The 12,939-nt window shown below is 40.4% G+C and overlaps 2 protein-coding genes across 4 annotated transcripts; both read right to left on the bottom strand.

Annotated features, from left to right (window-relative positions):
- On the bottom strand, positions 1 to 4,130 carry MRPS36 (mitochondrial ribosomal protein S36). Its single transcript, XM_027635319.1, has 4 exons — positions 4,047 to 4,130; positions 2,931 to 2,994; positions 1,500 to 1,702; positions 1 to 279 (listed from the first exon to the last, which is right to left on the bottom strand). Exons 1-4 carry the CDS (start codon positions 4,083 to 4,085, stop codon positions 262 to 264), a joined length of 324 nt encoding a protein of 107 aa, XP_027491120.1. The 5' UTR covers positions 4,086 to 4,130; the 3' UTR covers positions 1 to 261.
- Positions 4,131 to 4,668: 538 nt separating this feature from the next.
- CENPH (centromere protein H) lies at positions 4,669 to 12,773 on the bottom strand. Of its 3 annotated transcripts, none has more exons than XM_027635265.1 (11): positions 11,923 to 12,773; positions 11,738 to 11,808; positions 11,588 to 11,643; positions 10,242 to 10,290; positions 9,728 to 9,802; positions 9,000 to 9,056; positions 8,037 to 8,100; positions 7,701 to 7,752; positions 6,360 to 6,517; positions 5,006 to 5,111; positions 4,669 to 4,908 (listed from the first exon to the last, which is right to left on the bottom strand). In XM_027635265.1, exons 1-10 carry the CDS (start codon positions 11,956 to 11,958, stop codon positions 5,019 to 5,021), a joined length of 711 nt encoding a protein of 236 aa, XP_027491066.1. In that variant the 5' UTR covers positions 11,959 to 12,773; the 3' UTR covers positions 4,669 to 4,908; positions 5,006 to 5,018. The 3 variants fall into 3 exon arrangements, with proteins under 3 accessions (XP_027491066.1, XP_027491067.1, XP_027491065.1); XM_027635266.1 differs by having other exon boundaries at positions 4,669 to 4,892; positions 11,929 to 12,773; XM_027635264.1 differs by having other exon boundaries at positions 4,669 to 4,892; positions 11,923 to 12,772.
- Between the last annotated feature and the right edge of the window lie 166 nt (positions 12,774 to 12,939).

Genomic DNA, 12,939 nt, shown 5'->3' with positions numbered 1-12,939 from the left:
TTGACTTTGCAAATGGCTGATTAAAAAAATATTTTAATTGTGCAGACATCATATATATTCAATTGCTAGTTACCCACCAACAGAAAATCCTTCTCGGTCACAAATTGGTATCTTATGTGTTGTATCAACTTTGTCACCCATCATATGGGTTTTTATTAAAGCTATTAGTATACAATAATTTTTAATATTAAGGAAATGCCTTTATTGTTAATATAGTAAGTACTTCATTCTTCAGCAGCGGCCAGCAACTGTCTTCTACACTTATTCTGGACCTCCACGCTGTAGAAGAAAAGCATACAGTTAAATTTTAATTCTATTGAATGTAAAACTGAGATCAAATCCTCTTTTGCACTACTGTAGACTAATAAAACTCTAGCTTTAATTTCTGATTGAAACATTGATTTTTTTATCTGTATAAGAACACGGAGTGTCAAATATCAGCATCTGCCAATAACAGTTCAATTTTTTTCAAAGGAGAATAAAAAAAAATTAACACATGCAACCCACAGTTACAGCTGCTTCCACTTCTCCATCTCTGAAGAGACCTGACTCTTACCCTAGAAAGGTCCAACAAACACAATGGTAGAGAACACAAGTTTTAAAATTACTCTCACTGCCCACATTCCAAAGAGCAAAGTAAAAAAAAAAAGCCAAGGTGAGCCATTACAACCTTTATGAGAAACTAGAAAATTATTCAGTTCATTATCTTCCCAAACAAATTATTTTACAATTTAACTCACTGTTAAGAAACTTTATGCTAGAGGTCAAGAAGTGTATTATTATTAGAAATACTGATTTTGTTTCTACTACATTGATGCAGCCTACTCACATACTTTAAGGAAAACTGATTTCCTCTACTAACATCATTATGCTGTACATGTCCTTATCATTTAATAAAGCTTTGCAAGTCTCTTTTTATTTCAAACTCACAATCACTTCGCAAATTCTGTATATTTTGTGCATTCAGTATATACAATTAAGAATTCTTATACAAGAAGCAGGCTTTTCTTGCCTTTCATGTACAATGCCATATTTGCAAATATTGTAGAAAATACTTATAACAAATTTAATAAAATTTTTTGCTACCAGAAATACAAGCTCATTTACTAACATGGAACTTAGAAAACTAGTTTGAGAAATATTTTGGACTTTGATTACCTGATAATAGCCTTTGCTGCTCTAAGAACAGACTCCTGTGCTCGTGTCCAGCACAGTCAAATTACATATTAAACAGCTATTATAAAGCAGGTAGTGATGGTGATTAACATAGGCTATGACTGTCGCTAGCTTACGTGCACGTCTGTTCTAAGTCCACATCTCTCTGCTCAGCAATACCACAAGCTACTAATCAGCGCGAGTTGGGTATCTTCTGTTTTAAGAGTTAGTAGCTTGGGTATTGTGCATCAAAGCCATGAAAGATCAGAGCAGTACCCTTCCCAATAATTAGAATGTAATGCCATAGAAGGAGGTGTAGAAATAAGCTAAAGAAGAAAACTTACTTGAATGTATTCAATCTCTTCATCTGACATTTGTTTCCTTCTGTATTTCTGAGGTAAGGTTCTTGCTAATTCAGAAGTGTCTGGTATACCTTGTACTCTACTAACAGGTGAAATATTTTGAAATGCTGGTGATCTGCCTCCTATAGACTCTTGTGCTTTTGAAGCATGGAGAGACGGCACATATGGTTGTAGAGATTCCTGTACTGAAACCCAGATGGCAAAATTTACAGAAATACTACCAGTTTGTAAAATTAATAAGCAACCAATAAGAGATACCAGTGCTTGAAAATCTTAGAATTAAGTCACTCTTTTTCTCACAACCTGGTTTTATTGTTGTTAAATGCATCGAGTGCAGAATCTAAAAATTCTGACTGTAAAATAAAGCGTGTTTGGGTGGCAGAAACACTGATGTAGAAACAGAAGATATATCAGCATATACCCTAACAATGGCTTTTTCACTGGGAAGCTATACTTGGAGAAAAAGCATAAAGTACTATAATGTATGTTTGTGAGCAATTATGTAGAGAGATAACTAAGCCAACTAAGATCACTTTTCATTTATGACAACTGTAAAGACAGATAAATGAAAAAGAGGTAGAAGCTTACAAAAAGATAAGCTTACAACCACAACAGCAGACTATAACATGCAATGCAGTGCTGTACCCATCTTTAATATTAAAAAATGGCACCATATCAAATTTTGTTAGTCACGTGCAGAATGACCACCAAGTATCAGGCATCACCAGTCAATATTAAGACATCTCCTACTTTCATTTCAGATGCTTTGTTGATCCCAAAGGACTACTAAAACAACATACTGCTAATATAAATCTGAGGTTTAAATATAACAGTATTGGGAATACCATAAATATCAACATAGATACAGGTATAAAAGTTAATGGCAAAGATTGCAATGAAATTATTTTTTTCCTCAGCATTAATTAGTAACATGAGGAAATATTTCTAAAATGTAGAGAGGGATGGCTCTCCCAGCTATAATCACGTTTTGAAAATACGGCAGACACTGCACACTTCAACTAAGAAAAGATGAGGAAAATGCAACATCATTTCTGCAAAAATCACTGAACATCTAAAGCTGCTTCAAACTGACTTGGGCACAGTTATTTCAGGTAAATATTAGTATTTGGAAAAATGTGACTTTTATATATATAAAAGTAGAAAAGCAGCACTGGAAACCTTTGTGAATCTGTCTTGATCAAGCAATAAAGACATGATGCATTATGTGTGTACACAGATCTGTACACAGCCTGTAAAAGTTGCCTTCAAACCAAACCAAGCATGTTTCAAAAATCCTGCTCCAAATCAGTTGAGTTAGATAGTTGAAAGAGAAAAATTGTGTGCTCGTTCCTATATAAAACAGTCCATGTAAAGAAATGTGGCACAAGCTGTATCTATGCATGAAATACTTACTTTTAGGTCTGGGACCACTTTTTCTGTCAGGGAACTTAATTAATGGAGTATGTGGCTTGACTACCTAGAACGAAGCAAGGTAGTGGGAGAAATAAGAAGCACAAAATGTATTTCTAGAAGCCAGTTACCCTCTAAATAATAAAATGGAATGTACAATGTATTAAACAACCACACTATACTGCTGCTCTATGCACTACTCTGATATACTTACTACTTCTTAAAGGTCTAACTTTACCCCAGTAAATTTCACTTTTAAAGGTATTTCTGCACTCTGATGTCCAGACCACTTACAGGTGTTATTTTCCTTTTCTCACAGCAACATCGCTGTGTGCAGAAACAGCCACTGCTGTTGCATAAATGCAATCACGATGCAATCTGCTCTGGTGAGATCCCACCTGGAGTGCTGCGCCCAACTCTGGGGTCCCCAAAACAAGACCCGCTGGAGTGAGCCCAGAGCAGGGCCATAAAGAACAGAGGGCTGGAGCACCTCTTGTACGAGGAGAGGTCTCTGTGAGACACCTGGGGTTGTTCAGCCTGGAAAAAAGAAAGCTCCGGGGGGACCTTACAACCCAAAGAAGGCAGATTTATACTACATATAATAGAGAAATTCTTTACTGTGAGGGTGGTGAGGCACGGCCACAGATTGCCCAAGAAGCTCTGGCTGGCCCATCCCTGGAAGTGTCCAAGGCCAGACTGCATAGACCTTTGAGCAACCTGGGATAGTGGAAGGTGTCCCTGCATACAGCAGGGGGGCTGGAACGAGGTGACCTTTAAGGCCCCTTCCAACCCACACCATCCTGTGGTTCCATAAAGCTCTAGCAGACGGAACCGCGACCTGTACGTTCTGCCTGTACAAAATGCTTTCACCTTGGAGAGGGACAGCCTAGGAAGGAGCTGCCGGCCAGCGCCGCACCCTCTTCTATCACAGCACCTGCGACACCCGTGGGCGACACCGCACGCCTCTTCCCAAGGACACCGGCCGCTCCGGCGGCGTGTCCTCAAGCCACGACCGCCTCAGGTCTCCTTTTCGGCGGCGGCACCAGGCGAAGAGAGCCCCGCCACACGAGCCAAGGCTCCGGCTGCCTCACCCCTCCGCTGTCCCGAGGCCGCCCTTACCTGCACCGCCCTGGTGGCGGCCGCCATCTTGCTGCCCATGGTGACGAGCCCGGTGGGCAGCGCCCGGCCCCGCCCACACCGGGGGAACGCCTGCGGCAGGCGGGGCTGCGCAACCGAACACACCGCCTCAGCCTTGTCAGTGAAAAACACCCAAACCAAGCCTTTTGAGTCAAATCAACGTTTTATTATTACTATTCGATCAAAGCCCACCTAAAGTTGGTTAACCACCAAGTCAAAAATGACAATATACCCTAAGACAGAAAGAGACAGTACATATCTCGGAACATGCTATATACCCTAAGCTTCTATTTCATTTGAACGTCATATAAACAAAAAAAGAAAGCAAATGCTGGTGAAAATATGTAGAAAAAATGCTGCTTAGCTGCACGGTCGATAGCATGAAGTCACCACTTCAGACACAAGTGGCTCTCAGAAGAACTAAGAGCATAAAAATTCTGCTGTTTCAAATTATACGAAGCGCTTTAATAGCAAAAAAAATCCCAATTGTAAAAACTTGCTAAAAAGTTTTTCCATCTTGGGCTTTCCACTGGGACAGAGCAGAGTCAGGTACCATGCCCGAGCTCTGCAGCCTGCTCATCCCCAGGAAGAGGACAGCAGAGCCTTGGTTTAAGTCCACTTATACGTAAACGCTTGAAATACACAGATTATTCATCTTTCTTGCATTATTGCTGTCTTTCAGAGAGAAATGAGGTTTTCAGACAGGACAGCTATGAAGTGGGTCTTCAGGCAGTTTCATTTCATCAGTTGCATTACCCATTCAAACATTTGTTGTGTGTCAGAAATTTAATTTCACTTCACAGAGTTGCATGGACACATTCTGAGTCTCTAGAGAGAAAAACAACTTTCTGAAAGGTTAAATTGAAAAATTATTGATGTGTGTTAAAAATGAAAATATATTAATATGAATTAATATATTAAATGCAAATAAAATTAAACACTATTTCTCCTGATTCATGGAAGAAGGCTATCTTTTTCAAGCTGTAGAACAATCGCCTTTAAAGATGGATCTTCTGCCCAGTTAACTCCGCTTCCAATTATGATATTCTGTAAAAAAGGAAGATTTATTGATTAAAACAAGCCCAATAAAATATCTCAAAGAAAGCCTGTTTTTTATTTTTAATTTGAAAGTCCTTGAAATCCTCAACAGGGTTTGAAGTAGGAAGAATGGGGGGAAAGAGGAAAAAGGGAAATATTCGTTTCGATCCTCTTGTCAATACACAGCCAAAAAAAAGCAAAGCTTTTAATTTCCTAGAGATGCTTGCACACTACCCCTATTTTAAACACAGAAAATTAGAGGATTTTTTTTTAACAATATGAAATAAAGTTTGCCTCAAACACAAAATAATACAACTAGTATTCTCACCCTGCCATTTTGGACTGAAAATGGGAATTTAAATTTAACCAAAGATTTGCTCTACATACGGCTCAGAAAACTTCAGGAATACAAACCCAGGAGATAATTCTAGGACTCTACTCTTAAGCCCACTAAAATGTTTAATTTCTCATTCTCAATTTGAGATGTAACGGTGTGATCAATGCACAATAGTAGTAGCCATACCATGCAGTGCAAAAAGATGTGACACTCTGTTCTTGAAATTCTTTCTCTGCCTGAGGCCCTTCCTTCCACCCTACCCCAAATCATGAGGTTTTCTTCCTCACTTTGCATGACTCCACACTCCAGACAACCTGCCAGCCAGCTGCATGGATACAGACTAGTCAGCAGAACCTGACAGATGTGGAACTGAATGGGTGAAGGCTATGCTGCTGAAAAAATCTGGAGACAGGCTGTGGCTGCAGGCCAAGGCTTTCAGAGAGTTTCAGTGGATGACACAAACACAGAGGGCATGTGGGCAGAAGGAGCAGATGGAGGTTCAATGGTAATGTGGGATTAACACCTATTTATTTTTCCTAACTGTGAGATGGGGGAAGCTGATTTGGTGGGGTGCAGAGATGGTTCATAGTATAGGGAAATACAGCAATTGCTGTGACAGATGTTCTAAAAGAAAATGCATTATTTTTGTAGCTTTTGTACTTTTGAACAAATATAGATTAACAGACTGTCTCTAAACTCTGTAAATAATTACTCCAAAGAAGTGTGTGACCATTTCATGTTTTTAGCCTCTGAAGCAACAAAAGTCTTCCTTTCATACTGCAGTTTTTCTATTACTGCTGTTACATAAAGTGTTTAGAAAACCCTGTTTTGTGTTGTTGAAGTTACATTTGCCATACACTATATTATCTTGATTGTAATGAAAAATTGCAAACTTGGTTCTAAAAGACATAACACATTACCTGAAACACATTTTGAATTACTGTAGTCATCAATCTTTCTTTTTCTAAGTTCTGAAGCATCTTTGCTTCATCCAGGTTCTGATTTCCTTTTTCCTTCTTTTGTTTTTTCTGCATAGTCTGAATTTGCTGTAGTTTTCTTCTTTGGTCATTTTTTAGTGCTGTTCCATCATTAGGAAGATGAAGTGTTAAGAAGTAGTTAGGTGAGCAGTAGAACTAAAGATACTCTTTTTTCCTCATAGCCACCTAAAGAACTTCCACTGCAACAACCCTAGCTTCCCACTCCACCCTTTCCTTCCAATATGCCTCAAGATATTTCTTTCACATAAGAGGCAACACATGCTGTGGCTATCTGGTATCAAACTACATCAATTTGTTCCCTAGTTGTCAGCAGAACAGAAAGTACCTTGTCTGCTGTCTGCATTTCTCTTAGATAGGGAGACTGCAATTTCAACATGTGTCTTATATCCTGTTTTCGACTGCCACAACTTTTATAGGTCTTTTTATAGACTTTTAAGACCATTTTCCCTTTTTTAGATCTGGTTGAAATCAAATTCCAAAGTTGTACAAGGAACATATGGACATGACCATTGAATATTACTGTTTTTATAGGAATCCTGGCTAAAAACTAGACTGATTAAAACTGTTAAGGGACAGTTCATACACTGAAAGAATGCTGCAAAGCATGCCATCCCTTATTTGCAAGGATATCAAGGATGTTAATTTTTTCTATGAAAACAGTTATTTCATAGTTATTTCATTGTGCTTGTTCCTTACTATCAACATATACACAACTCTTTATGTGTGAACCAAACAATAGCTGTTAAAAACTGGTGGCAAATCTGGTCATGACAGTAGCAGCATTCAAAAAACACATTTACCTTATAAAGTTCTGAATATTGACTTCAGATCTAAATTTGACCCATTCTTACAAGACTATATATATGTACAATTATGAGAGTTCTTTATAAGTAAATCCCCTCCATATTCCGTAAACACCTCAAAAAGGTGCAGTCTGACAAAAAAAAATCTTTTAAGTGCTGTAGGGCTGATTTAAGTTACTAAATGATGCGTAATTTCCTGGGGAGCTTACACCAAATAATAAAATGCTGCCACATTGCTTTTGAGTATTTTCTTGCATCTCTCATTACATGTCAGTCTCATGCTCAAGTAGGCAACACATCAGTTCATTTCTTTAGTACTTCCCACGCTTTTAAGAAGTTTTATAATTGTGTTGAGAGTTTTGTTACTTCACATATAAATTAATATTGCCATAAGAACAACTTCAAAATATGAACTGTATGTTCAAATACAAAACAAAATCCATACAGCTAACAAACTTACAGAGTCTTTTCCTTTTAATGTCAATCAACTTCTGTTTCTTCTCATGTGCCAGCTGAAAGGAAAAAAAAAAGTATTTCCTAGACTCTTGTCTCCAAAAAATATTGAAAGACACTAATTCAATCCACAAAAGCAGTTAAGAGCAGCTGTAAAAGCAGACTTTCTTACCTACTCTCTTCAAGTAATCATTTCAGTAATTTTCATAGCAGTAAGAACCTTTGCACCACATACTTAGCTTTAAATGACTTGTGCAGTCCTGTTGCTTTCAAACTGCACTCCTGCCCATGCTGAGGTTGGTTCACCTGCACAACTGTAACAGAAGCTACAGTTGCCACTTACCTGCTGATATTTGATTATTGTCTGGCTGAGCGACACTATGCGATTCACTGTTTCCAGGATCAGACTAAGAAAGGAAACACAGTTGCATACCTTAAGACCACTAATATAAGTCAACATCATAAATGTTTTTATCAAGGTTATTTGGTTTAAATACAGAATTTCCTGTTTATCCTGACACCAAAATAATATTAGGTGTCTGCATCCTTTCTTTTTTACAGTTAGTATACTAAGTATCATTGTAGGGGCCAAATAGTCCCCTTATTTCCCTCCCAATTTGCCTCTCAGTTTCCCTAAGGTTTTAGTTAAATCTGTTTAACATTTTGAAATCACAGAGCATGGAAGACACCAAAGAACCCTAGCCACCTGGGAATGGTTATGAATTAAAGGTCCTGAATTCTAGCATGCGGCAGAGACATTACAGAGATGCAATCTCTTCAGCTGCATTTCTGACGGAAATTAAATTTCTCACGTTACACTTCATATGTGTGTACCCATTAATATCGGGTAGGAAATTAAAAGCTAATTTTAAACATGTTTATTCTTTCAGTTCTTTTTCAAAGTCTCTTTGTTCCCACATGAATAATTAGTAAGGACAGCAAAGTAGAGGCAAGGCCCAGTTACAAGCCCATAATATGTTCTCAGCTATTGTAAATGCAGGTAATTCAGGCCCCAAAGGCAAAAAAACCTCTCTTAGCTACAAGTAGTTTTCACTGGTGAATCAAAAGTTAGATCTCTATAATCAAAGCCTGGTTAATTCAGAGCCCAAATGTAAATCCATTGTGGGTATATGAGGTCTGATCATGTTGATTCTAACCAGATGGTAGACAGTATATCATTCAGTCAAACCTAGAAGAAGGAAGCCTGCTTTCAAAAGAGGTACAATGAAGTAATCTACAAATGTGTCACAATATGAAGTGCAAATTCCATTCCTTTCTAGCCATCTGACCCCAAAGAACACCTTACCATGAGTCTTCATCATTTTGATTCACTTTGTTTCTCAGGGCAGCCATCAACTGGATCCTGCATAGTGTAAGGAATAACATATGACTGATGAGAACTGATAAGAAATTGAGAGAAGCAGGAAACTGAAGGAAGCAGATTTAAATAAGTAACAGAAAAAGGTAATTTCCAAGATTTTATTTATGTCCACTGTCATATGGGAATTATATATACAAAATACTCAGTACATTTTAAATATCACATTTAAATAACAGAGCTTAACGCTCAGGACATGGAAGGAGTATTGATGATTATTTGTGAGAGTGACAACTCCTTTCTCTCTTGCCAAACATACCCAGACATGATTAATCCCAGAGTGTGCAGAAAGGAAGCTGGGCAAAGGTAGAAATTCAAATGAACAGCAATGTAACACAGGAGATGTCTAACACTATCAAATTCTACCTTTTCATATGCATTTATAAAATATGTCCAGGAAATATGCTTACTGATTTACACAGTCACACTCTCGCAACTGTGAGGGAACTTTTCTCTTTATGCATTTCATCTGGTAGGGGTTTTTTTTGGTTCTCTACAGCATGTCCATCTGTATTCCTATGGTTCGATGGTACTAAAATCTCCCCACCTCTTCATACCACTTTGAAATTCCATTTTAACAAGACTTACGTATATATGCATTTATGTGTGCACACACAGGGAGGAAAACTCCAAATAAAGGGGGAAGAAAATTTTACCTTTGCAAGGCCAATGTCTTGTTCCAGAAAGAGACTTCTGTTTCCTCTTTATTTGTTTCCAACTCTTCTGTGACACTGAAGGAAAAAAAAACCCAAAATAACTAGACAGATAAACCCAGTGTGAAGATAACAAAAAGCTTAAAAGTAATGTCACATTTTAACTTTTTTCTACATATATAATGTAAGAATTTTTCTTGTGAACCACAAATTATTAAGGCCAGGAGTAATTTAGCATGTAGGACTATATTAGTGAATTCTAGCAATCACATGAAGGACTGCAAATTTAGAAGCCACATCACATAGAGAACTACATTAGGAGACTGAGTAAAGCATTTCTTCCCCACATTTTCTCTTAATTTTCATTATTTTCACCAAACTGCTGCAATGTACTGATTGTTAATCCAGAGATTCACTAAGAAGGAGTAACTAGAAGAGAACCTCCAAGCTCAGCTTCTAACCCTACTCCTTTTTATTTTAAAATACATTAAAAGTTCAAAGTTATCCAGTGACATACCTTTGAATATGCTTTTCCTCAACAGCCTGATGGAGGAAAGTTGTTTCACCTGCAAAAAGAGAACATCACTAAAGAAAGTCCAGTGTAGACTTTTACATACAATCTATAGAGCATAAAGGATCAGCATTTTTTGTGCAAGCAAGCTATTTCTTATTTCTATCTCCAAGCTTTATAATCTCTTTTACTGTTACTGAGACTATATTATCAATCAGCTGTATCAGATAAATAATTAGATTTTAAAATATTTTCATTTAGCACTTTTTAGATGTGCTAGAGCTGGCTTGTGGCATTGCTTTATATATGCAGCTGGATGGTTCAGAGGAAGCGATGTACCCAGCCACATCCCGGGCTGCATCAGAAGTGCGGCCAGGAGATCAAGGGAAGTGATTCGGCCCTTTAACTGCCCTTGTGAGACTCCACATGGAGTACTGCATCCAGCTCCGGGGTTCCCAACATAATACGGTCATGGATCTGTTGGAGCAAGCCCAGAGAAGGGCAATGAAATTGATTAGAGGGCTGGGGCACCTCTCCTATAAGGAAAGGATGAGAGAATGGGAGTTGTTCAGCCTGCAGAAGAGAGACTCCGGGATGACCTTACCAAGTCCTTCCAGTACCTGAAGGGAGCCTACAAGAGAGCTAGAGAGAAACTTTTTACTAGGGCACGCAGTACAAGGGGGAATGGCTTTAAATCGAAAGAGGGCAAGTTTATATTAGATGAAGAAGGGGAAGAATTAGGGAAGAATTTCCTTACTTTGAATGTGGTGAGATACTGGCACAGCTTGCCCAGAGAAGCTGTGGCTACCTCATCCCTGGAAGTGTTTAAGGCCAGGCTGGATGGGGCTCTGAGCAACCTGGTCTGGTGGAATGTGTCTCTGTCCATGACAGAGGCTGTGGAACCAGATGGTCTTTAAGGTCCCTTTCAACTCAAGTAATTCTATGATACCCCATCTTGGTACCCTCCTTGCCGAGGCAGATAATGGACAGACCACCCTGGAAGTCCTCAGATGATTGAAACACCTTAAATCAGTATTGTTGCCACACACTTTGGCAGGCTTTTGGCAAGACTTCAGCCCCAGTGACCAGATTCCTGAAAACCCTCATGACATGTCAGAGGAGTCTAAAGTGCAAACCCAGAAAAGAGGGGAAAGGGCGACAACCATACGGCATTTTTGTAAGCATTCAAACACGTCTCAAGAGCCGCCTAGAAAACTCAGTAAAACGCGAAGCCAAGAAAAATATTTCATTATTGTAACGAGCACTTTTGAAGGATAATTAAAAACATATATATTAGCCACTTCGCATTATTAGACAGTGTAAGATCCTGCTAGGAGGAGGGGCGTGCCTACCGCCACGAACGGCCGCGCTGTACTCCATGAGATGCTGCTTCATCTGGTCCCGCAGGCTGCGGTGGGGGAAAAGCGACAACGGTCAGATGCTGCGCATCCCGCCATCCCACCCCCCCAGGCTGCTCCCCGTCCCGTCCCGCCAGCACTGACCGGAGCAGCTTGAGGACATCCAGGTCGTGGCCGCCCTGGGGCCACGCCTGAGCTCTGCCCTGCTCCTGCTCCTGCTTCTGCTCCTGCTCCTGCTCCTGCTCCTGCTCCTGCTCCTGCTCCAGCTCCTGCTCCTGCTCCTGCTCCTGCTCCTGCTCCTGCTCCTGCTTCTGCTCCTGCTCCTGCTCCTGCTCCTGCTCCAACTTCCCGGACATGGCCGCCATCGCCCTCACTCAAACCCCGCGGCTCCCGGCGGCCCGCGCGCTTCGCGCCTGCGCAGAGCAGTGGGGCGGGGCCCGGTCTGAGGGCAGCGCGGGAATGTGTGGGTGGTACGTGCAGCGAAGGCAAAAAAAGTAAAGCTGAGAGCAGCAAGCAAAGCGCAGTAATCCTCTTGTATGACCTACTGTTCTCCTAGAGGTAGAGCCAGCAGGTGTAAGCCACTAACACAACTCACAAGTATACTACCATAAATACATACCGAGTGAATAGACCTGCACTCTTTAAAACCATAGACTTCAGAGTTAAAAGAGACCTTTAAGATCAAGTGCAGCCGTCAACCCGGCACAGCCATCATGTTCACCATTAAACCATGACCATATTCACACTTTCTTTGGAACAGTACAAGAGATGGTGACTCTACCACATCTCTGGGCAGCCTGTTCCAAGATCTGACAACCTTGGAAAGCAGGTGTGTTTGTCTTCGAGAAGGTGGAGTACAGCTTCACTAGCTGACCTCCTCCTCAGAGCCCCCAATACTTCCCAGCCTTTCTCCTTCCTCTCTCAGCTCTGCCACCAGGCTGAACAGACCATCCACCTTACACAACTCTACGCTGCTCTCTGAGTCTAATCTGGCAGATGCTCTGCCACACATTAGCAGAGCCTGTACCAATGCTCCCATCTATACACCTCCAGGGAGGACCAGACACACCACCTGGGCTGGCCCAAGAGCTCACTCAAGCTCTCACAGCACTGGTCACAGCCTCCAGGGAGGTGCCTCAACTGTAGAAGGTTGCCCCAACTGTACTGCCCTCCTCCTCCCTCCCTCCTCCCCCCCCTTCCCCACTCTCCTCCCCGATAAAGCCTCACAAATAGTAGCACATCTTTAATAAGTTTAACACAGATAAGATACTTTATATATACAGTGAGGAGCATTCTGCTTGAGTTCACATGGAGTTCCAACTTTTTGACTAGAGGCTCAGCTAGAT

Source organism: Corapipo altera, unplaced genomic scaffold (assembly GCF_003945725.1).
Source record: "Corapipo altera isolate COAL_440 unplaced genomic scaffold, ASM394572v1 61411, whole genome shotgun sequence".
Taxonomy (NCBI): Eukaryota; Metazoa; Chordata; class Aves; order Passeriformes; family Pipridae; genus Corapipo; species Corapipo altera.
Note: the sequence above shows the minus strand (reverse complement) of the source record. Positions and strands in the feature narration are given on the sequence as shown.